The following is a 22,888-nucleotide window of genomic DNA, read 5'->3' as shown; positions in this document are numbered from 1 at the left end:
TGGCCGACTTGGCCGACCCGAGTTTGATTCCTCCACCCCTCTGGAGAGCCTGGCAAGCTACCGAGAGAATCTCGCCCACACAGCAAAGCCTGGTAAGCTACCTGTGACATATTCAATATGTCAAACACAGTAACAAGTCTCACAATGGAGACATTACTGGGCCCGCTGGAGTAAACTGACGAACAGGAGGACAGAGCTACAGTGCGGTACTAGGGGATCGAGATGTGTGTGGGGAGGGATGGGGGGGGGGGGGTCAGTGCCTGCCCAAACAGAGCCCAGGCAGCCAAAAACTTCCACACTCTACAATCACTGCCCGGTCCACAGCTCAGAGTAGAGCCTCGCCCAAAAATTAATCTGCCCAAAAGCTCAGGTATGTGGTTTTAGTGACTGAAATCTCCAGGCTTTCAGAGAGTCAGGCATGGGCTACCTTCCCCCATCTCCTTGTACTTCCACAAGCCCCAGCAGTCACCCAGTTAAAAAATTTAACTCAAGGGGCTGGAGTGATAGCACAGCAGACAGGACATTTGCCTTGCATGTTGCCAACCCGGGTTCCATTCCCAGCATCCGATACGGTCCCTCAAGCATCGCCAGGAGAGATTCCTGAATGTAGAGCCAGGAGTAACCCCTGTGTATCGCCAGGTATGACCCAAAAATATACAAAAAAGATTTTAACTCAAGCTGTATCACCCCATTCAAAATTTCTGGACATTCTGGAGCGCATGTGCATGTGACATCTCAAATTCTATACTGATAAACTAGGAGTAACATTTCAGATTGGATGGGATGAAATGTTAAATGCAACAAATCTTGGTTAACAAAACATAAATACACAATGCTTAACCTGTAACCACATCTTAGTAATCTCTTATACAAGGATTTAATGGCTTCATGGTGAGACACAACAATCTTTACTTTCTTCAAAGGAAACATTTTTTTTATTATTCTGTTAGCAAATTTTGCTCGAGCGGGCCCAGTAACGTCTCCATTGGAGACTTTGTTGTTACTGTGTCTGGCATATCAAATACTCTCGGTAGCTTGCTGGGCTCTCCGAGAGGGGCGGAGGAATCGAACTCAGGTCGGCCATGTTGGCCGTGTGTAAGGCGAATGCCCTACCCGCTGTGCTAACGAGCAATATAAAACACATTACCGAGGGCCTGCTATAAGGACAGGTTTTTAAGGGGTCATTGGGAAAATTGGAGAGTGTGGTGGAGGGAAGGTGTAATGGTGCTGAGATTGGTGTTGGAATATTGAATGTAACAAATCATTTTGAACAATTCTGTAAACCACTATGTTTATATAAAGTGTAAAGGGAAATAAAATTTAAAAGTAGGGGGTATGGTGCCACCATCAGGTCAACCTGTACCTGCAGGGCGAGTGCATCAGCAGCCTGATGGTGCCTTCAGACTTCCTGACACCCCAAAATTGCCACTGTGCCTTTGGCCAGACCCCAACAACTTGGGGCCAAGTTTTTTTTTAATTTTTATTAGTGAAACACCATGAGGTATAGTTGTAGACTTACAAATTTTTGTGCTTGGGTTTCAATTATACAATGTTCGAGTACCCATCCCTCCACCAGTGTCCATTTTCCACCACCACTGATCCCAGTATCCCTCCCACCCCCCTTTTCCCCCATCCCACCCTGCCTCTGTGGCAGGGCATTCCCTTTTGTTCTCTCTCTCCTTTTGGGTGCTGTGGTTTGCAAAAGAGGCACTGAGTGGCAATCATGTTCAGTCTATAGTCTACTTTCAGCATGCATCTCCCATCCTGGGAGGATCCTCCCAACACCCTTTATTTGGTGCTTCCCTTCTCTCTCTGAGCTGCCTTTTCCCCTAGCATGTGGCTGGCCTCCAAGCCATGGAGTGAACCTCCTGGTACTTATCTCAGCTATTCTTGGGTGTTAGTCTCCTATTGTGCTACTTTATGTTTTGGGGCCAAGTTTACCAAGAAATTAAACAGCCAAAAGTTAGGTATGTGGGAGCCACACCCACAGACCACCTCCAGCTCAGCATACAAGCTCATTTATTGGCCTTATTTTAGAGACTCATAAATCTCTAAAGAAATCAAAAGCCACAGTTACGGCCAGTGGTGACAAGCTGCGGTCAAGCGAGTGCGCCCTGCAGGGTATATGCCAATGGTTTATTTCTCTGGAAAAGATGGAAACAAAGGCCATGATCCAAAGACACACAAAATCTCTGAACTGTGCAGCTTGATGCAGAGATGCCTCCAGACTTTAACCCTGGTTGACTTCACCGGGGTGCCTCAGATGCAGGCAGGCGTCATCCCTCCACTGGACCCCTAAAAACCCTGGTTGCCACCAACTTCCAGAACCCAATGAGAAGTGCAGCTATGCAGGTTCAGTGACGGCAAACTCCAGGCCTCAAGAGATATGAGATGGGCCAGTTCCTCTCATCTCCCCATCGCCATGGGACCCTGGAGGTCACACCACAAACTGCCTCCAGATGTTACTTAAGCTCCTTTAACAGCCATGATCCAGAGACACACAAAAGAATCTCCAAACCGAGCAACTCACTGCAGAGATTTCTCCAGACCCTAATTATCTAAATTTTTAGAATTCCTGGAGCACGTATCCACAAGAGCAGCCGCGCGACATCTTATGCTATTCCTAACAAGCAATACAAAAGACAGTATGGGGGAGATTGCCTGCCATAGAGGCAGCGGGAAGGATGGAAAGTGGGGGATCCTGGGGCCCTTGGTGGTGGAAAATATGCACTGGTGGAGGGTTGCATATCTTAAATTATCTAAATTTTTAGAATTCCTGGAGCACGCATCCGCAAGAGCAGCCGCGCGACATCTTATGCTATTCCTAACAAGCAATACAAAAGACAGTATGGGGGAGATTGCCTGCCATAGAGGCAGTGGGAGGGATGGAAAGTGGGGGGTCCTGGGGCCCTTGGTGGTGGAAAATATGCACTGGTGGAGGGTTGGGTGATCGGTCATTCTATGACTAAAAGTCAAACAGGAAAGCTTTGTGACTGTATCTCTCGGTGATTGAAAAAATAATAAGAAAAAAAGAAAATAATAAAAATAAAATAAAAAATTTTTAAATACATAATAATGGAGCAATAGCACAGTGGGTAGGGCGTCTGCCTTGCACGCAGCCAACATGGCCGACCCGAGTTCGATTCCTCCGCCCCTCTCGGAGAGCCCGGCAAGCTACCGAGAATATTCGATATGCCAGACACAGTAACAACAAAGTCTCCAATGGAGACGTTACTGGGCCCGCTCAAGCAAATCGATGATCAACGGGAGGGCCTTTACTTTACTTTACTTTACTTACATAATAAAAATTTTAAAGGTGGGGAAATTCAATAAGAAGAAATGATAGTTCTCTCTTTTTGGGGAGAGGGGTTGTTTAGACCACACCTGGCAAAAAGTTCAGGGGTTACTCCTGGCTCCTCACTCAGAGATCACTCCTGCAGGTTCATCTGGAATGCTAGGGATTGAACCCAGGTCCACTGTATGCAAGGCAAGCACCTTGCCCACTGTACTATCACTCCAGGCCCAGAAAATTAAAGATGATTATGTAAATTAGATCCTATTCAACCTAAAATTTAAAAAGGCAAATAAGGAAGGATAAGAAACTTACAAATAACCAAGAGAGCCAAAGCAAGATGAAAGAGTTGTTTCAAATCATAAAGTCTCTTTTCATTTAGAACATTAAATCTTGCATCACATTTTCAGGTGAAATTACCTCCTGCATTTTCAAAGTGTGGTCCAAAGACCCCAGAGGGTAACTATCTTTCAACTACTGAGTAAAATTTTCTTATAAATTTTCTTATAAATACCAAAACAAGGTACCATGACAAACTGAATTTTCAGACATGTGAAAATCTGTCTTACATTAAGCCAAAGATGGAATATAAGATATGCAAAACAGGTCTGGAGCGATAGCACAGCGGGTAGGGCATTTGCCTTGCACGCAGCCAACATGGCCGACATAGGTTCAATTCCCAGCACCCCATATGGTCCCCTGAGCACCGCCAGGAGCAATTCCTGAGTGCATGAGCCAGGAGTAACCCCTGAGCATCACCGGGTGTGACCCAAAAAGCAAAAAAAAAAAGATATGCAAAACTGTAAAATAAGGGGCTGGAGCGATAGCACAGCGGGTAGGGGGTTTGCCTTGCACGCAGTCAACATGGCCGACCCGGGTTCGATTCCCAGCATCCCATATGGTCCCCAGAGCACCGCCAGTAGTAATTCCTGGGTGCATGAGCCAGGAGTAACCCCTGAGCATCGCTGGGTGTGACCCAAAAAGAAAAAAATGTAAAATAACTCCACTCTATAAGAAAAACGTTTTTTGTGGTTTTGGAGCCACACCTGGCTGTGCTCGGGGCATACTTCTGGCTCTATACTCAGGAAATCACTCCTGTGCGGGCTCAGATAACTATATGAGGTGTAGGGGGTTGATCCCAGGTCAGCTGCATCCAAGGCAAGTGCCCTACTCACTGTATTATCTCTGAAGCCCTTCGGAAAATATTTTTCATTAAAATACTATGTTTGGGTGAGGAGAGTGCTCAAAGGGGTGAAGTACATGCCGTGCACACAGAATCCCAGAATTTCATCTCCTAAACACCTGGTCCCCCAAGAAACTTCTGGAGTAACCTCAGAGCACAGAGCTAGGAATACACCATTAGGCATGACCCAAACATTTTTTAGTTCAAAAATATTTTAAGTTTTGTGTTTAAACTAATAGATTAACACCAATATAAAATAAGTATTTAGGGCCAGAAATGTTCTGTACACTAGTTAAAGTGCTTGCCTTACAAGAGGCCAACCCAGGTTCAATTGGGGCATTAGATACGGTTCCCCTAGCACCACACTAGAGTGATTCCTGAGAGCAGAGACAGGAATTCACCCCTGAGCATGGTGGAGTTGTGACCCCAAAACAAAATTAAATAGAATATTTATTTTGCATATAGGAGGTCAGATTCAATCCCCAGCACCATATGATCCCAAAAGCCCGCTGGGGAGCCACCCCTATCCCCCCTCAGGGTGTAGCCCCCAAAAAACAAAAAAATATATATATTAAGAGAACTGATGTACCTAAATAACTTAATTTAATCTATCCCACACTTTCCTTAGAGTACTAATCCTCCTTTCTCCATCGTTCTGAGCAGAACGTTCGTCAACGGCCTGTTCCTCACTACCCAATAATTCTCTTTGTATTTATTCCTGGAACTCTCAATCTAGGAAGAGCAAAAGAAATCCTGTAGAATTTTCTTTGAGCGCAGTCAGCCTGGAATGCATTTCAAATCTGCTTTAAGCAGGGTTGTAGCCGCCTTCGGCACGCAGACTAATGGCACTGGTTTCACCTCCACACTCCACGGGATTCAAGAGCCACTCGCGGGGGTCGCTTTTACTCTGGGGATCATGCAATGCTAGGAACCCCAGCTCCTCTGTACAAAATCCCATGCTCCCACCCCGGGAGCCATCTCCTCCTGAACCCCCATGGTTTGGTTTTAGGTTTCTAACATTCAGCGGGCTGGAGTTTAAAATTTGGGGTGGGGTGGGGGTCCGAGGCAGAGCGCCGATATAGCAGGCAGGGTTATTTACCTAGCACCCGTGCCCGACCCGGGTTCAATCCTTAGCACCCCAAGCCTGTCAGGTGTGATTCCTGAGCACCACTGGCTGTGATCCAAACACTGTCCTCCAGTCGTTCACCAATTTGCGTGGGCTGGCGCAATAGCACAGCGGTAGCGCGTTTGCCTTGCGCGGAGCCAGCTGGACGATCCAGGTTCGATTCCTCCGCTCCCCTCAGAGAGCCCGGGAAGCTACCAAGAGTATCTCCCCCCGCATGGCGAAGCCTGGCAAGCTACCCCTGACGTATTCAATATGCCCAACACAGTAACAAGTGATCCAAAACCCAAATTTGGGGTGAGAGAGAGTGCAAGAGCTTGTCTTGCATGGGGACAACTTCCACTTTGAAGCCCTGAACAACTGCCAGAGTGACCCCAAAACTCAAAACAGAAAGAAAACTCTGACGGGGCGGGTTCCGGCTCCCCAGCTGCCCGCTTAGAAACAACCCGACCCAGACAGCTCCGGGCCAAATACTCCCCTGACCCCGCACAAACGTCTCTCAGGGCACAGGCGCGCCGTCCAGAGCTGCCCCTAAGCCGCCTTTTCCCTCCCTCCCCATGGCCACCGTGGGGTACCTGCCCTCCCACCCGAGCCGGAACCCTCTTGCTCGCTCACACCGTCGCTGCCCACTGAGATTTGCGGGGGGGGGGGGGGGGGGGGAGGAGTGTCCTTGGGTTTGTTTCTTGCAATATTTGGAATCTAGCGGGTAAATAGCTCGTTGTCGCCCTGAGGGGGGGGAAAGCCTCTCCTCAAGTGACGAGGCCCAGGACCGACCACCACACCTAACACGTTGCAAGCGGACAAGAGCAGCTACCTTGTGGGGTGATGCGGGCCGAAAGGTGAGGCGTGGGCAGGGCAGTGACTCGGCAAGCCGTCACGACCTCGGCTCAGTTTTCCCGCCACCACAAGGCGCGAGGCCGAGCACGCGGTCCACACCTCAGCGGGGCGTGCCGGGCGCTACGGCGCATGCGCAACTAGAGGTCGCTTCTGCGCTTGCGCAGTTGGCTCATTTTTTTTTTTTCGCCATCTTCCACATCGGAACTACGAATCCCACAATCCTCTCTGCCCACAATTTTTTTTTTTTTAGGCGGCGGCAGCAGCGCCTGATTGTTCTTGGAAGCTCCTCTCTCTTTCTGCCCTACACTGCCTTTTTTTCTTCTTTCCATTTCCCGACTCCAATTTCTTTCTTTGTCACTCACACTTTGATTGTTTTGAGACCACCCTACACGTGACTCGCCTCTCCCAAGCTTCGGCCACTGGACCCGCACCCCAAGCACGGCTGGCAAGGAGTAAGGGCCACCGAGCACCCTGAGGAAATGGCATCAGATAGCATCTCCTCTATTGGCCAAGGCAGGGGGCCCAAAGCCGGCCGAAACCGCCTCCCCACCCACACTCGTTTTTATAGAAGGCGGCGCGAAGCCGCGGCGTGCACTCGGGAAGGCCTGCGTGCGGGGCGGCTGCGCTGCCGGACATCAGAGCTAGCGGTGGCCGTGGTGGACTCCGGGGTCGCCAGCGGCGGGCTGGCGGCTGGTGCGCAAGCGTGGAGAGGGAGGCGGAGGCGTGGGAGTGGAAGCGGAGAGAAGGGTGTGGTGTCCCCAGGTGATCGCGATTGGGGAAGGCGGAGAAGCCGGGAGAACGTCTCGGCCATTTCGGGGGAAGAGGAAGTTGGACGCTCTCGACTGTTACAGTGCATTTTGTTTCTTCAGTTCAGCAGAGACAATTTACCAGGGGGGTGAGTTAACGTGGACCCTCGCGCTTTACTGAGAAGGCGTGTAGAAAGACGGACGGTACACCCTGCCTTCTCCGTTCCCTCTGCAGCCCTCCCAAGTAGGTGGGCCGGGGTGAGGGGCGGGCTCGAACGGAGTCATGAATAATTCATGAGCGCCGGCCCGGGGCCACGCCCCTTGGGCTCGCGCTGACGCACGTCGCGTATTCCGACCCTGAGGAAGCGACGTCACGGGCCCCGCCCCTCGGACGGAGGGCGGGCCGCCTTCGCCAGCACGTGCTGCCGCTACCCGCGCAAGCCTAAAAGGGTGTGCGCAGGCGCTGCCCGCTAGGGGGAGGAAGGAGGCGGGGTAGGGAGGCTGTTGGGTTTAGAGCCGGGCGGAGACCGCTGAGACTCATTCCTCAGCAACAAGGGTCGGGTGTCAAGGAGACCTTTTCACACCAGCTCCCCGTCCCCCGCCTACGGAGGGTGGGATCGCACGGCCGAGACAAAGGATATCAGTAGGGACGGACGTAGCTGCGCAGGGAAGTAGGGTGTCCGTTTTGGGGCGGTGGGCTTTCGGAGGGGGGCCGCGGGGGGCTATATTTAAACTCCCGGAGCCGTTAAGTTGGTCGGGACTCCGGTGCGCGCGCAGCCTGGGTGGGGGCAGAGTGCGCATGCGTGGTCGCGGCCGCGGGGAACGCGCTCGAGCGGTGCGCGCTCGCGGCGGGCGCCAGTGGCGGCGGCGAGAGGGGTCGGCGCACGCGCAGTGGAGTCCTCGCGGCGTTCGGGTCTCGCGGGCATCTTGTTTTGGTCTCGCGGGCGAGCGGGGCGCGCTTCGGGGAGGCGCCCGGGAGCGAGACGCGGAGAGCCGAGCTGCGCGCGCACTCAGGGAAGGGGGTGGGGGGAAGGGACCGCGGCTTAGGAAGGGGCTTTAAAACCCCCGGTGCCCCCCGGTCGCCCGCGCCTGGCACGGCATAAGGGGAGGCCATGATCGAGATGGCGGCGGAGAAGGAGCCCTTTCTGGTGCCGGCCCCGCCGCCGCCGCTCAAAGAGGAGTCGGGCGGAGGGGGCGGCCCCGCGGTGCAGCCTCCCCGGGAGGCCGCCTCGGGCGAGCTCCGCGGCGGGACACAGCGCGGGCCGGGCCGGGCGCACTCGGCCGAGGCCCCGGCGGCAGGGGCTCGCAAGGAGGGCGGCCCGGCGCCGCCGCCGTCGGACGTGGGGGAGGAGCGGCGGGGAGGGGGCGGGACAGAGCTGGGCCCCCCTGCCCCTCCCCGACCCCGCAACGGCTATCAGCCCCACCGGCCTCCGGGGGGAGGTGGAGGCAAGAGGAGAAATAGCTGTAACGTCGGGGGAGGTGGCGGAGGCTTTAAACATCCGGCCTTCAAGCGGCGCAGGCGGGTGAATTCGGACTGTGACTCGGTGTTGCCCTCCAACTTCCTCCTGGGGGGCAATATCTTTGACCCCCTGAACCTGAATAGCCTTCTGGATGAGGAAGTGAGCCGCGCGCTCAATGCCGAGACCCCTAAGTCATCCCCACTTCCGGCCAAGGGGCGAGACCCAGTGGAGATCCTCATCCCCAAAGATATCACTGACCCGCTCAGTCTCAATACTTGCACTGATGAGGCCCACGTAGTTCTGGCTTCGCCGCTCAAGACGGGTCGCAAGCGGCATAGACACCGAGGACAGCACCACCAGCAGCAGCAGCAGGCTGGAGGGACTGATAGCCACTCAGTGCCGCCCGCGGCCTCCTCCCTCACCCCCTCGCTGCACGGGGAGGGCGCCACGCCGCAGCGGCACCGGGGCCAGAGCCGGGATGCCCCCCAGCCCTATGAACTCAACACAGCCATCAACTGCAGGGATGAGGTCGTGTCGCCCCTTCCGTCCGCCCTGCAGGGTTCCTCAGGCTCCCTTGCGGCCCCGCCAGCCGCCTCTGTTGCCTCTGCGCCCCCCTCTTCCTCCTCACGACATCGCAAACGGCGCAGGACTTCCAGCAAGTCGGAGGCGGGGGCCCGGGGTGGAGGCCAGGGCGCCAAGGAAAAGAGCCGCGGGAGTGGGGGAGGCCGCCACCACGTCCACGCGCCGCCCGCCGCCGCGTTGAAAAAACAGCAGTGCAAGTTCCAGTATGGGAATTACTGCAAGTACTATGGGTACCGGAACCCCTCCTGCGAGGACGGGCGCCTGCGGGTGCTGAAGCCCGAGTGGTTTCAGGGTCGGGACGTGCTCGACCTGGGCTGCAATGTGGGCCACCTGACCCTTAGCATCGCCTGTAAGTGGGGTCCATCCCGCATGGTGGGCCTGGATATCGACCCCCAGCTCATCCACTCGGCCCGCCAGAACATACGACACTACCTGTCCGAGCAGCTGCGCCTCCCGCCGCAGACTGCCGAGGGGAACCCCGGTTCCGAGAGCGAGGGGGCCGCGCCGGTTCCAAAGAGGAGCTGCTTCCCGGCCTCCCTGACCGCCAGCCGGGGTCCCATCGCTGCGCCCCAAGTGCCCTTGGATGGAGCGGACACGTCAGTCTTCCCACACAACGTTGTCTTCGTCAGGGTAAGAGGAGAGAGGCGCTGGGGGTGGGTGTGTTGGCAGGAAAGGCGACCACCTCTGGGAGTGTCCAGTGCACAGGTAGCTGGGATGGGAGGGAGCAAAGGTCTGGCTCTGACCCTGCTGGGTGCCTCCTCCCTGTACCCCAAAACTCAGGGGCTCTGCCCAAGGTCTGCTCTCTGATGACAAGAAGCCCTGGATAGGCCCTGACTTGAAGCCCCCCTCCAATTCGCCTTCCCTTGGGGGCCACAGTTGTGGCTGAGGAGGCGTTTGTTTTCATCCAGATGAAAACTTGTCCTCCAGCCTGCTGAAGAATGGAAAGACTGAGTGACCGCCATGTTCCCTGCCTTGGTCAGGGGAAGCCTACAGTAGTGACAGATAGTCTCAGATTTTCTTTGGCCTGCATTAGTGTTGGTTGGAGCGTGGCGGTGCCCGGGAAACTTTAGCACACCTCCTATTGATCTCAGAGTGGGCTGGGAAGAATCCAGAGCCCCTGCGAGGCAAGGGGTGGCTCCTTGCCCCCGGAAAACATTCCAGCCAGGCCCTGCAGGTTGGCTTGCAGTTCTGGGACAATGGTCTTTGCCGGGCAAGTTAGAGGAGTTTATTAACTAGAAAAGGTTGTGTAAGGCAAGCTGCGTAAACCATTTCGCTCTGATCTGTCTCAAGAAATGTTCGTGCCACCCTGGGGAGATGGGTCTCCAAACTTTTACCAGTGATAAACAGCAGATTTTTCTTCAATTTCTAAAAAGTTGCACAGCCCCACTCACTTGGGGCCAGTGCTCCAGCTTAAGGAATAGGACCCTCAGGACGATTGCTCGTTTCTCTGAGACGAAGAACGTGGCCAGAGACTTCTCCAGGCTCCACAGAGGAGCCCCGGGGTGCCCTTTGACGCTCGAGTCAGGTCCCTTCACCAGTGGTGGGGCATCAATAGTGGACAGGGTCCCCGGATCCACTTCACAACTTGACCACAACCTTGAGATTTCCTGGCTACTGGCTTAATTTAGAATGCCCAGGCTCCGATGACCTTTCGATTGGCTTGCCAGTGCCGGAAGCCGGGGCTGAGGGTGGCAGTGCCGATAGGATGGAGGCGCAGGCGCTTGCCAAAGGCCACTGCTGCCCGTCTGGAGGGGCTAGTGGGGCTTCCTGTGCCTCTGTTGAGTCCCTCCCCCATCTTGTCCTCAGGGCAACTACGTGCTGGATCGAGATGAGCTGGTGGACGCCCAGGCCCCTGAGTACGATGTGGTGCTCTGCCTCAGCCTCACCAAGTGGGTACACCTGAACTGGGGAGACGAGGGGCTGAAGCGCATGTTCCGCCGCATCTACCGCCACCTAAACCCCGGGGGCATCCTGGTGTTGGAGCCCCAGCCTTGGTCATCGTACGGCAAGAGAAAGACCCTCACGGTGAGGCGGGTTGCTGGGGGAAGCAGGCCTGAAATGCCCCTGGGTGGGCGGCAGGAAGACCCTCACGGTGAGGTGGGTTGCGGGGGAAAGCGGGCCTGAAATGCCCCTGGGTGGGCGTCCGGCTGAAGCGCCCCTCTGCCCCTCTCCCTAGGAAACCACCTACAAGAACTACTTCCGAATCCAGCTGAAGCCAGAGCAGTTCCCGTCCTACCTGACCTCCCCCGAAGTGGGCTTCTCCAGCTATGAGCTTGTGGCCACACCCCACAACACCTCCAAAGGTAAGGCTGGTGTGGTGGTGGGGGGGTCGGGGAGACCAGCCTGGGGGCCCTGCCAGCCCCTCCTGACCTCCTCATCTCTCCCCTCAGGCTTCCAGCGTCCTGTGTACCTGTTCCACAAGGCCCGCTCCCCCAGCCACTAAGTGGCCTGCTGCTCCTACGGACCTGGGGAAGAGTTCCTTTCTGGCTCCAAAAAGTTTCCTTTCTTTGCCCTGCGAAGAAAGTGTTTCCTATGTTGCTGCCCCCGCCACCTCCTTTCCACCTCTAGCATCTGGGCTGCAGTGGTGGGCACTCCCCTTCCCTGGCCCCCCTGGACTGGATGGCACGGACTGTTTGCTGACCTGCTCCGAGGGGGCGCGGGGAGGGAGGGTCGTCATCAAGTTCTCCGACCCCTTCCCCTGGTCTCCAAGGAGTCCCATTTTGCCTCAGCCCTTATCTAGCTGCGTTTCAGTGGACCATGGATAGATGGACTGAGGGCTCCAGGGGAGGGGGCGGGCACGCAGGTACTGTGAAAACCTCTCCCTCTGTCATCCCCCCTGGGTAAGGGCATCGGGTTTGGATTGTGAGAACAGCACAATAAACTTGATATTTAGGGCAGTGGCCCCCACACCTGATCTGGCACTTGAGCTGGTGGGGGAAGGGGTGATGCTCCCCAAACCATCTTGCTTTCTAAACTCTGCCCCCACTGTGAGGGCTGCCCGAGTAGAGCCCTCAGGAGAAGGGCATCTTATACTGATTAGAAAGTGGTCTCCCTTCAAAAACAAACTTTTTTTGCCCCATTGGAGCTTTGGCCAGGAGTGGAACTCAGGAAGAGTTAATAGTGAAATGCAAGGGACACTAGAAAAAGGCATATAAGACCCAGCAACTATCTGCCCACCCACTTTTCTTGCTGTGGGGCCTGACTGGCTGGTTTCTAATTAGCATAAGTTCAGCAAGTGTTCTCAGAGCTGTGTTTTGGGTTTTGGTTTATTTTGTTGGGGGAGGGGGGAGGGCACACCCTGTAGTGCTGAGCTTGCTGCTGGCTCTGGGGAGGTGGGGGGATCATATGGCACTTGAGATGGAACCTCTGCAAGGCTTTCCCAGCGGTACTATCACTGGCCACGAATGGTTCTCTAACGTGATCACTAGAGTGTAGACAAGATGCTCTAGGCTCTTAAAGGAAAAGCCAAGGGGATGGCCCCAGACACACTGAAGTGTCCCCACATGTAGGGGGGTGCTGAGGTTCCAACAGAAAGCAAAGGAACAAGTCATCAAAAACCCAAGTGGGGGGGCCGGGGTGTTGGAGGCAGGGAGATCATGGAGCTCTTGGCCGGCAAGAGTCCCCAGTTTGTCCTGGCTTGGAGAGTCTTAGGTCCTGGCCGAGACCCGGTTTTCTACCTGCCATCAGCTTCAGGCACAAGGTCTGAGCCCCAACTCGAGGCTCCCAAGAAGAGTCCCACTTCCTAACAAAACGATTTATTCTGAAAAAGTTTGAGTAAACAAAACCAACCACGAAGCCACAACCACCAGGCTAGGCTTCCCAGCGTCGCAGGGTATGGTGCATGAGGAAGGTGTCTTCTGGGGGCCGAGGCCGGGGCTGCAGCCGGAGGGGGGGCAGTGCGTCCAGGGTCAAGTACGGGGTCTCATAAAACAGTGTTTCAGGGTCACAGAGGATGGTCATGTCCGGTCCGGGCGCCGGGGGCTCCTGCAAGAATCAGGAGCCCAAAGCACGGTCACACGCGGGGCGGGGGTGGGAGGGGCGCGGGGGCTCCGGCCCAGGACCCTCACCTTGGGGGGCGGGGCACGCGCGTGCGGCAGGAGCGCCAGTTTGTCCCGAAGCGCGGCGTGCAGCACCTGGTCCTCGGGCACCTGCAGGCTCACCAGGTCCCGGAAGAGACGCCGAGAGCGCGGCACGTTCAGCCCTGCGAGCGCGAGGGGAGCGGGCGTGAGCGGCGCCCCGCGCCCCGCGCCCCCCGCCCGCGGCCGGCCGCCAGCCCCCCTCACCCTCGGCCACGCTCTCTTCCAGGCCGCAGCGGGTCTGGAAGGACTTTCGCAGCTGCTCCTCCACGGCCTTGGCCGCGTCGAACTGGCCCCCGGCGGCGGCCCGCGCGGCCTGCAACTCGAGGCCCAGGGCCAGGCTGCTCTGCTGCACCGGCGCCCCCAGCTCCTGCGCCGCGGGCTCCTCGCTCGGGGCATCGGGCCGACCCGGGGAGGCCGGCGCCAGGCGGAAGCGGACCTGGGGGCAGAGGAGAGGGGCGAGGAGCCGGGCCGCCCAGGGCTCCGCGGGCGACTGGGGGCAGAGGAGAGGGGCGAGGAGCCAGGCCGCCCGGGCCTCCGCGGGTGCCGCTCAGGCCAGCCCCCGGCTCACCTGCCGGCCCTTGCGAGCTCCGCCCCGCCGGGCTGCCCGCCCCTTCCGCCGCGATGCAATGCAGCTCGGCGGTTCGGGGCTCGCAGGCTGCGGGCTCGGGCTGGAGCTCAGGCTCAGGTCCAAGCCGGGCTCGGGCACGGGGGCTGCCGGATCCGGAGCTCGGGGTTCCGGAGGTCTCCCCGGAGCCGCCACGGCCTCGGCCCCCTTCATCGATTCCAGCTCAGACTTCCCACAGCCCGTCATCCTAGGGTCGCCACGGGGGGTCGGGAGCGTAGCCGGGGGGTCAAAGGACACAGATGCTTTCCCCCCACTCTTCCCAGACGGTGCCACCGGAAACCGTTAGTCGTGGAGGGGCGGGGAAGCAAGGCCCTGCCCCACCCTATTGGCTCTCCTTAGCGTCATTTCCGTGGCCCCGCCCCAACCTCCGGCAGTCTGCGGCCCCGCCCCTGTGTCAAGAGTTTCAGGCTGAAGCGCTAGGGGTTCTCAAAAAGGCCATATTTCTCAAAAACCTATGCCTTGTCATGTCGGTTCCGCCGATTATTTTTTTTTCTGCTTTTTTGGGTCACACCCGGCGATGCTCAGAGGTTCCTTCTGGCTCTGCACTCAGGAATTACTCCTGGCGGTGCTCGGGGGACCATACGGGATGCTGGGAATTGAACCTGGGTTGGCTGCGTACTAGGCAAACGCCCTACTCGCTGTGCTCTCGCTCCAGCCCCTCCGCTGGTTCTTAATTACCTTCTGTTGGAGGTATAAGTGTCTACTGGAGAACCATCCCCAGTGTTCCCACATTGCACTGGATCGGAGCCTCTCCGTTGTGTGTGTGTGGGGGGGGGGGGGGAGGCGGGGCTCGCAGACCCTGACCAGGGGTGCCCTTGGTACACTCTGGCAGACAACTTTCTCTTCCAGTCTTGCGTTCAATTGTGACTTTTTTCTCTCCGAGGGTCCTCTGCAATATTTATCTGCATAAGATTAGATATCTGGGGCACCAGAGAGCTAGCACAAGAACTGAGCGCATATGGGAGGCCTGGGTTTCATCCCCAGCACTGTTTGGTCCTTGAAACCACTCCAAGCACAAAGCTGAGAGTAACCCCTGAGCATTGAACCCGGGTTGGGTCCAAAAGCCAGCAAGAAAGTAATTATCTGTTCTGAATACAGATGAAAAGAAACAAAGGAGAAAGAGAAAGTTGTAAAATTCAAGCCGAGGTGGGAGCCTGCACGGCTGGAAGGAGATTGGAGCTTTGATCTGTGTTTCTCAGGGCAGGGCCACTACATTCCGTGGGCCTGTTCTAGAAAGGTGCTGAGTTGGACTCAGGGCTTCCCCAATCTGAGTTAATCCAGCTGGACCCAGCACTGAACCATCAAGCTTGCACTGAGGCTATGTATTATCCAACTCCCGCTGGGATGTTGCCCCATCTTATTTTTTTATTTCATGTATGTATTTTTGGTTTTAAGGCCACACCCAGAACTGCTCAGGGATCACTCCTGAACATGATGAGCACACGAGAGGCTGGGGCTGTCCAGAGACAAAGCACAGTAGGCCCAGTGTTAGGGAACAGTTTTCCCCAACAGTGCGGGGACACATTGTGCACCAGGTCCAGGCAGACGTGGGGCGAAGGATGACATGTCCGCAGAGAAAACACCTTCCAGGAACAGTTCCCCAACGGTCCAGCACTGCCCAGTGTGTGCAAGGCTGTGCATTGGAGTTCAGTCCTAGACACCACAAGGGCAGTCACAGTGATGACGACAGCAGCCACGGAAGGGAAGGGAATGGATGCGGGCAAAACTCAAAGTGTACCCAAAGGGCCAGAGCAACAGCACAACTTGCCTTGCATGTGGTCCACCCGGATTCGTTCCCCAGCAATCTATATGGTCCCCTGAGCCCACCAGGAGTGACCCCTGAGCTCAGAGCGAAGAGTAAGCCCTGAGCACCGCTGCGTATGCCCCCCCCCCCACACACACACAAACACACACACATACAAGTGTAGCCCAAAAACTAAATTTCAAAATAAGACAGAAAACAGAATTGCAGGTTGGAGCAGGGGCCGGGGAATTAGGGACGGCCAGGCCCCACCCCACAAGCTATTTCATCCCCACCTGCCCCACTCACACAGGCAATCCTAGAATCTGAGATATTTTGGGGCAGGGGGAAGGGGGTTGCCCAAGTCTGTTTACTCTGGAAGCAAAGCCAGGGCACTGCTGGGCTGATTGGCTAGAAGGCTGGTGGCTCTGTAGGTAGAACAGGAAGCGAGCTGGTGGCAACAGAGTGTGTCCACACCAGTGACCACAGACTGTCCTGCACAACAGAGACCACAGCTGCCAGTTCAGTGTCTGCCTCCGAGGCAGAGAGAGGCTGGAGGGACCCAGCCTTGACCTAGCCTGTGGCCGGTACCCAGACGCCCACTTCCCCCCAGCTCTCCAGCCCCGCGTTGTCCCTCGGCAAGATGGCCTTCCTGTCCACTATAAGTCTGAGCGGCCAGAAACTGTGAGCTGGTCCACCTCCCACCTTGACCAGGCCAATGGACTGCAAAGCAGCAGTTTGTGTTAGGATACACCCGATCCTTGGCAGTATAGGAACCCCGGAAGCATGAAGTGGGGGTGCAGAGAGGGCTAGAGGGAAGCACACCTCAAACCAGTTCTGCTCTCTGGGATGGTTCAGGGAGCCTGAGGTTAGCCGGGCGTAGGCTCACAGGAAGAAAGGGGGAACTGGGGCTGGAGTGATAGCACAGCGGGGAGGGCGTTTGCCTTGCATGCAGTTCGATCCCTGGCATCCCATATGGTCCCCCGAGCACTGCCAGGAGCAATTCCAGAGTGCAGAGCCAAGAGTAACCCCTGAGCATCGCCAGGTGTGACCCACAACGAAAAAATAAAATAAGGGGGAGCCCCACCACAGCCTGTGGAGAGGCTGCATACTCGGCACCACGCCCAGGTTTCCAGTGGGATCTACTCTCCTCTCTCTTCCCTATCATCAGGCCGGGGTCCCCCTAACCCAGGGTGCACCCCCTCTGCACTCGGGAGTCTGGACCCTCCTTTACTACCCCAGGCCTCAGGTCAGCTCTCACCACCCCACTCTGAGCATCATTCACGCTGGGCTGGGGGTCTGGTAACCTCTCTCCAGTTCTCCCCCAAGCCCACCCAGATCCACTGGGCACCCAGTGTGGTTCCGAGACCCCAGCCCTTGTGGAAGGAACTTGTATCTCGGGCCCTGTGTACCCAAGAAACCACACAGGGTGTGTACCCCAGAAACCACACAGGGGAAGTCTCATTGTTCATAAAACACTCTCCCCCGGAATGGGGGAGGGGTGGTTATGACCGGGTAGACCATGTGACCCCCTTGCACACGCGCATATACACACACACACACATATACACACACACGGGTAAGCATGTGCACGCATAGGTCCCACTGAGAAGAATGTCATGAGGTGTCATGGGACACTTCTTGGTCCATAGGAATCCAAGGACAGTGCAGAAGCAGCATATGGAGATGGTGGCAGTGACAGGAATCACTTGATCACTTGACATCCCGTTACTCATCTATTTGCTCAAGCGGACGCCAGTAATGTCTCCATTAGTCCCTGTCGCATGTTAGTGTATCCCAGTGGCGTCTGCTCGTTCTAGGAACACAAAGAGCCTCCAACCGACCATTCAGGATCTTGACGAAGAAATCTGACCATTTCGTAGGTGGGCAGCCACGCGGTCTTTTGACTTCCCGTGGAATCCAGTCGGTAACAGCTCTAGTCCAGCGGTCATCTCCAAATCTCATTACGTGTCCAGCCCATCGACGCCTTGGCAAACGAGACAGCGTCCCTGGTTCTTGACCATTGACAGAGATCAGAACTCGAGATTCTTTCTCTCATTTGAGTGAACAGTGATACTCCAAGCATAGCTCTTTTGATTCCTCTTTGGGAAACCCGAATAGCGTTCTCATCCTGTTTTAGTGACAGGAAGAGCCTGGAAAATTCTTTTCTGTCTGTTAGAAAGCTGGGCCCCTTCTCGAAGCCCTGTTATTCCAGTTGAAAGGGAAATGCCTGAAATGTCCTAGATATCTGTGTGCACTAGAGTTGTGCAGTGCACAGCCTGGACTACAGTACAGTGTGACCCTGAGGGATGGAGGAGTTGCTGAGAGAGAGAAGTGGGGGTAGGGGGTATGGGGAAAGTAGTGGGGGAATGACAGGCTCCAGGCAGCTCTCCTGCCTGATATCACTAAGGGGGATCTTGGGGAAAATTTTCAATCCCCTCTATGCTTCAGTTTATGGATTTGGGAAACGGGGGTGTGGCCTTCAGTTAAGGGGTGGCCTTAACTGAATGAGATGGTGAATGTAGAGGCAGGCAGGAAGCCTCTCTCCGCCTAGGGTTAGGGGTCAGTAAGGACAGCAGCCTGCAGTTTAGAGGGGGAGGACAGAGGCGCTGGTGAAGTTGCTTGATCTCAAAATCGGCTGTCAGGCAGGAGAGAGTGGACAGTGTTAAGGCTCTTGCCTTGTGGCAGCCAACCCTAACTTAATCCTTGTCACTGCATGTGGTCCCCAAGTTCCCCTGGGGGACCCCTAAGCACAGTCAGAAGTAAGTTTTGAGCACTGCCAGTTGTGGCCCCCAAACCACCCACCCACCCAGGAAAACACAAGAACACACAAGTGTCCCAGGGAAGCTGACTGTGGCCGCGTGTGAATAGTTCCTGTCCCTGCGTGAATAAGGGCTGAAGCCAGAGCTCTCCTGCGTCGGCGAGTTCCTCAGAGGTGTGGTCTGTCTGAACTCAGTGGGGTCAGGAGAGACGCCTCCACCAGCCCGGGAAGGAGACAGGAGGTGGCTACAGGGGAATGGGACCACGAGGCGGAGACGCAGCAGTCGCGACCCGCGCCCACCAGCGCCATCTGCAGCTCGGGACGGCGATGTGACCAGCACCCGGCAGCTTTCCCAGCTCTTAACCGTCCAGTCCCGGGCGATCCCACCCACGGAGGGGGACATCCCCTCCCGAGGCCCACGTTATGGGGCGTGGCCTATACGGATCACGCCCATGTGGGCGGGACTAAGAATGACGTCACGGGCCCGTTCGACCCGCAGTCCCTTTAGGGGAAGGTTCAAATTCCTGACTGCAGGAGTGAGAGGCCCCACCTTCACTGTCCGGCACTGTCTTCCCCGCGGCCACCCCAGGAGGCGCCTCCACCACCTTTCCCCACTATCAGCCCTCCTCCTCTCCTCTCAGCTCAGGTCAAAATAGATTCCCGGACTGGGGAGACCTGGAACCTACATTTTTCACAAACTGTCCCAATTCCTGGCCCCGTGGTTCTGCCCCACGTCAGCAGGCGTGTTAGAACAGATTGTGCACAACTCCCCAGCACACACACACACACACACACACACACACACACACACACACACACACACAGCCCTTAGGAAGTTTGGTTCAGTCCCTCTGAGGCCCCGGGCTGGAATGGGAATGCTCAGGCTGTCAGGACAGCCCCTTCCCGAAGCACTTCCAAGACCAGCTTTAGGGGAGGTGCTGTTGGTCTGGCGCAGTCTCAGGTACCCAGCTCTCTGTGGGACATCAGTATTTGCTCTCTGTTCCAGGGAAGCCGAACAAGGCTCAGAGAGGTTAAATACCTGCTCAGGGTCACACAGCCAGAAGGTATTTATAGCCAGCACTTCTGAGCCCTGAGGCTGGGGCACACTTCTCCCCTCCCAGATTTTAGCTTGTATTTGGAAGCTAGCCGGTACTCGCTGCAGCCTAAATAGGTGCAGGCTGGAGCTGAAACAATAGCACAGTGGGTAGGAGAAACGTTTTTGCCTTGCACCAACCCCGGTTTGATTCCTGGAATCCTATATGGTCTCCTGAACACCGTCAGGAGTAATTCCTGAGTGCAGAGCCAGGAGTAACCCCCGCTCATTCCCAGTGTGATCCAAAAAAAGAGGTGCTGGGGCTCTGACACCTTCTCCCTTCAACCCCCAAAGATGCCCTTGTCTCCGGGGACTTTATGGCTTCCAACATTCTTTACTATGGGAAGAGCAAGATGGAACTGCAACCTGAGGGGAGAAAGAGTGGTGACTGCACAGGTGCCTGGGAGCTGGGAGTGGGTTGGGGTGGAGGGCGGGAACACACAGTGGCCAGGGAAGAGTTCATCTCCAAGCGCTGGTGGGAGACCACAGATCAGCCAGGGCCGCTGTTTTCAGCCACTCAGAGCCACCTTCCCTGTCCCCACTGTCCCCACAACAGTGGGTCTGCTGGGTGCCAAAGCCCAGGCTGCAGGGGACAAAGTCCAGGGCAGGCCTGACAGGATGCCTTTCCAGGGCTGAGCAGAGCTGCAGAGGTCAGGGAAACGGCCAGGAAGAATGCAGGGCAGCAGCTTCAGGGCTGCGGGTTTCTGTTATGTCACAGGGCCCACCTGGGAAAAGCTGGACAGAGTCACTCCACAAAGATCTCTCTGAAAACTCAGCATTTCCCAGCTGTCCTGCATGGGAAAACAATGACCAAAGGGGAGCTGGACCCATTTTTGGAAAGAATAAAGTGAAAAGCTTGCTCAACCCCATATTGGGACTGTGCTGGAGCTAGAGTGATGGTCATCCTTGCAAGTGGCCACCCCCGGTTCCATCCCCGTCACCCCACATGGTTCCCTGAGCACAGAGCCAGGAGCCATCCCTGAGCACAGTCAGGTGTGGCTACCAAAATAAACAAGCAAAAAAGACAGAATGGTGTTAACCAAGAGGCCACCCCAAAACATCCAGATGATTTTGAACAGATGGCAGCACTTGGGGATCAACGCCTGGTGGGGTTTAGAGGATCATATTGGGGTGTCAGGGATCAAATCCAGGTCAACTGTATGCAAGTCCATACCCACTGAACTACCCTCTCCAGCCCATGAGTGGCTTTTTCAAACACATGACAGTGGGGCGGTTTCATTTCCCAAAGAAAAGAAAGGAACCCAAACTTCACTCCTTATACGAGTATTAACTCCAAATGAAGTGTAGACTTTTTTTTTCCTTTTTGGGTCACACCCAGTGATGCACAGGGGTCACTCCTGGCTCTGCACTCAGGAAACACCACCCCTGGCGGTGCTCATGGGATGCTGGGAACCGAACCCAGGTCGGCCACATGCAAGGCAAACGCCCTATGTAGACTTTAACTTAAAACACAAACAATTAAAAGCATACATGCAGGAAAGTGGCCTCAGAGACAGAGACAGTTCAGGCATAAGTTCCTGCCTTGTAGGCTTGAGGTTCTTGAGTTTGATCCCCAACCCCCAGCACCACCCCACATGCCAAGCGCATGCCCAGTGGCACTACCCTTTGGGATCCTTGGTGTGCAGTCTCGGGCACACTGCAGCTAACTGTACAAATGCAGACCAGAGCCACAACTAAGTGTGTCATGCCCAAATAGCAACTAAAGCATAAGCCCTGTTCACTGGAACAAAAATACTGGGAAGGGAAGTGGAAGGTAAATTAAGATGATCTCCTGGTGGGCCGGAGCGATACGACAGTGGATAGGGCATTTGCCTTGCAAGTGGCCGACTTGGGTTTGATCCCCAGCATCCCATATGGTTTCCTGAGCATTGCCAGGAGTAATTCCTGAGTGCAGAGCTAGGAGTAATGGCTCACACCCCTGAGCATCACCGGGTGTGACCCAAAAAAAGCAACAACAAAAAAGTGATCTCTAGGGCCAGAGAGAGCTAGTACAGCAGCTAGGACACTTGTCCAACCTGGATTTGATACTGCGTTCAGCCCCCCCCCCCCCCAATATGGTCCCACAAGCCCCACAGGAGTGATCCCTGAGTACAGAGCCAGGAGTAAGCCCTGAGCATAGAGAGGTGTGGCCCCAAAACTCAAATAGCAAAGAAAGGGCTGGAAGACATGCTTGCATACACAGGGTCCCGGGTTCCACCCCCAGCACCACACAGCCTCCCTGAGCACTCGTGGGTATAGCTGGGGCCAGGGGTTGTCCTAGTGACCCCAATAACAGCAGAAAGGCCCAACTAAACAAAACAACAGGGGGGCTGGAGCAATAGCACAGCAGGTACGGCGTTTGCCTTGCACATGGCCAATCAGGGTTTGATTCCCAGCCATCCCATATGGTCCCCTGAGCACCGCCAGGGGTAATTCCTGAGCAAAATAAATAAATAAGTAAATAACAGTGTCCCAAATGCTGGTGAGAATAGGAGCACTGAGAATCCTCAGTTGGGGAAATGAGAAATGGAAACACTGCTCAGATGAGGGGGTACCTTCAGGCCAAACTCCCTTCAGCATGGACCAGCGCTCTGAACATGAAATGAAAACTCACTTTGAAATCCATATCTGCATGCAGATACTCAGAGACGTCCCCTCCATGACAGCCCAAAGGGGGAAATACCCAAGTGCCCTTCAACAGGAAACGAAGAAAGGGCAAGACAGGAAAGGACTACTGAGTAGAAAGGATCATACTGCAGTCACAATAGCACAGCGGGGAGGGTGCAGGTCTTGCATGTGACTGACCCGGGTTTGACCCCGGCATCCCAAATGATCCCTCAACACCGCCAGGAGTAATTCCTGGGCAAGAGCCAGGAGTAACCCCTGAGCATTGCCGGGTATGTACCACCCAAAATGAAAGAAAATGAACACACGGAGGCTGCAGGGATGGCTCAAGGGGTACGGTTTGAGTGCAGGATCAGTCCTCATAGACTGACCTTCAAGCACTTATGGATGTAGTGACTTCACAAAGACCCCAGAGGAAGAACCAAGCTACTGGCACTCCCATAACTGGGATCTCAAGAAATTACGTGTATGGAGAACGAGGATTTGGTGCCCAAAGGTGGCGTCTCATATGCATTGTGGAAGTAACAGAAACCACAGTAGAGGGGCCGGAATGATAGCACAACGGGTAGGGCGTTTGCCTTGCATGTGGCCGACCCAGGTTCGATCCCCGGTTCAGCCCCCCCCCCCAATATGGTCCCCCAAGCACCTCCAGGAGTAATTCCTGAATTCAGAGCCAGGAGTGACCCCTGAGCATCACTGGGTATGACCCAAAAAAGGCAAAAAAAAAAAAAAAAACCCACA

The 22,888-nt window shown here is 55.6% G+C and overlaps 3 protein-coding genes across 3 annotated transcripts in view; 1 reads left to right on the top strand and 2 right to left on the bottom strand.

The window, feature by feature from the left end:
• ZCWPW1 (zinc finger CW-type and PWWP domain containing 1) overlaps positions 1-6,534 on the bottom strand; it is a 33,421-nt gene extending 26,887 nt beyond the window's left edge. Inside the window, exon 1 of the mRNA XM_056128308.1 lies at positions 6,413-6,534. The gene's annotated coding sequence lies outside the window, so the exon portion shown is untranslated. The remainder of the gene's footprint in view (positions 1-6,412) is intronic.
• A 500-nt stretch (positions 6,535-7,034) lies between these two features.
• On the top strand, positions 7,035-12,137 carry MEPCE (methylphosphate capping enzyme). Its single transcript, XM_056128408.1, has 4 exons — positions 7,035-9,853; positions 11,030-11,248; positions 11,400-11,526; positions 11,614-12,137. The coding sequence occupies exons 1-4, from the start codon at positions 8,294-8,296 to the stop codon at positions 11,664-11,666; spliced, it is 1,959 nt and encodes a 652-aa protein (XP_055984383.1). The 5' UTR covers positions 7,035-8,293; the 3' UTR covers positions 11,667-12,137.
• Positions 12,138-12,982: 845 nt separating this feature from the next.
• On the bottom strand, positions 12,983-14,173 carry PPP1R35 (protein phosphatase 1 regulatory subunit 35). The gene is made up of 4 exons (XM_056128465.1): positions 13,871-14,173; positions 13,507-13,738; positions 13,291-13,424; positions 12,983-13,207 (listed from the first exon to the last, which is right to left on the bottom strand). Exons 1-4 carry the CDS (start codon positions 14,111-14,113, stop codon positions 13,034-13,036), a joined length of 783 nt encoding a protein of 260 aa, XP_055984440.1. The 5' UTR covers positions 14,114-14,173; the 3' UTR covers positions 12,983-13,033.
• Positions 14,174-22,888: the final 8,715 nt, after the last annotated feature.

The sequence above is a fragment of the Sorex fumeus genome, unplaced genomic scaffold, assembly GCF_029834395.1.
Source record: "Sorex fumeus unplaced genomic scaffold, SorFum_2.1 ptg000064l, whole genome shotgun sequence".
In the NCBI taxonomy this organism is placed as follows: Eukaryota; Metazoa; Chordata; class Mammalia; order Eulipotyphla; family Soricidae; genus Sorex; species Sorex fumeus.
The sequence above is the reverse complement of the archived record's forward strand: the minus strand, read 5'-3'. Positions and strand labels throughout refer to the sequence as shown.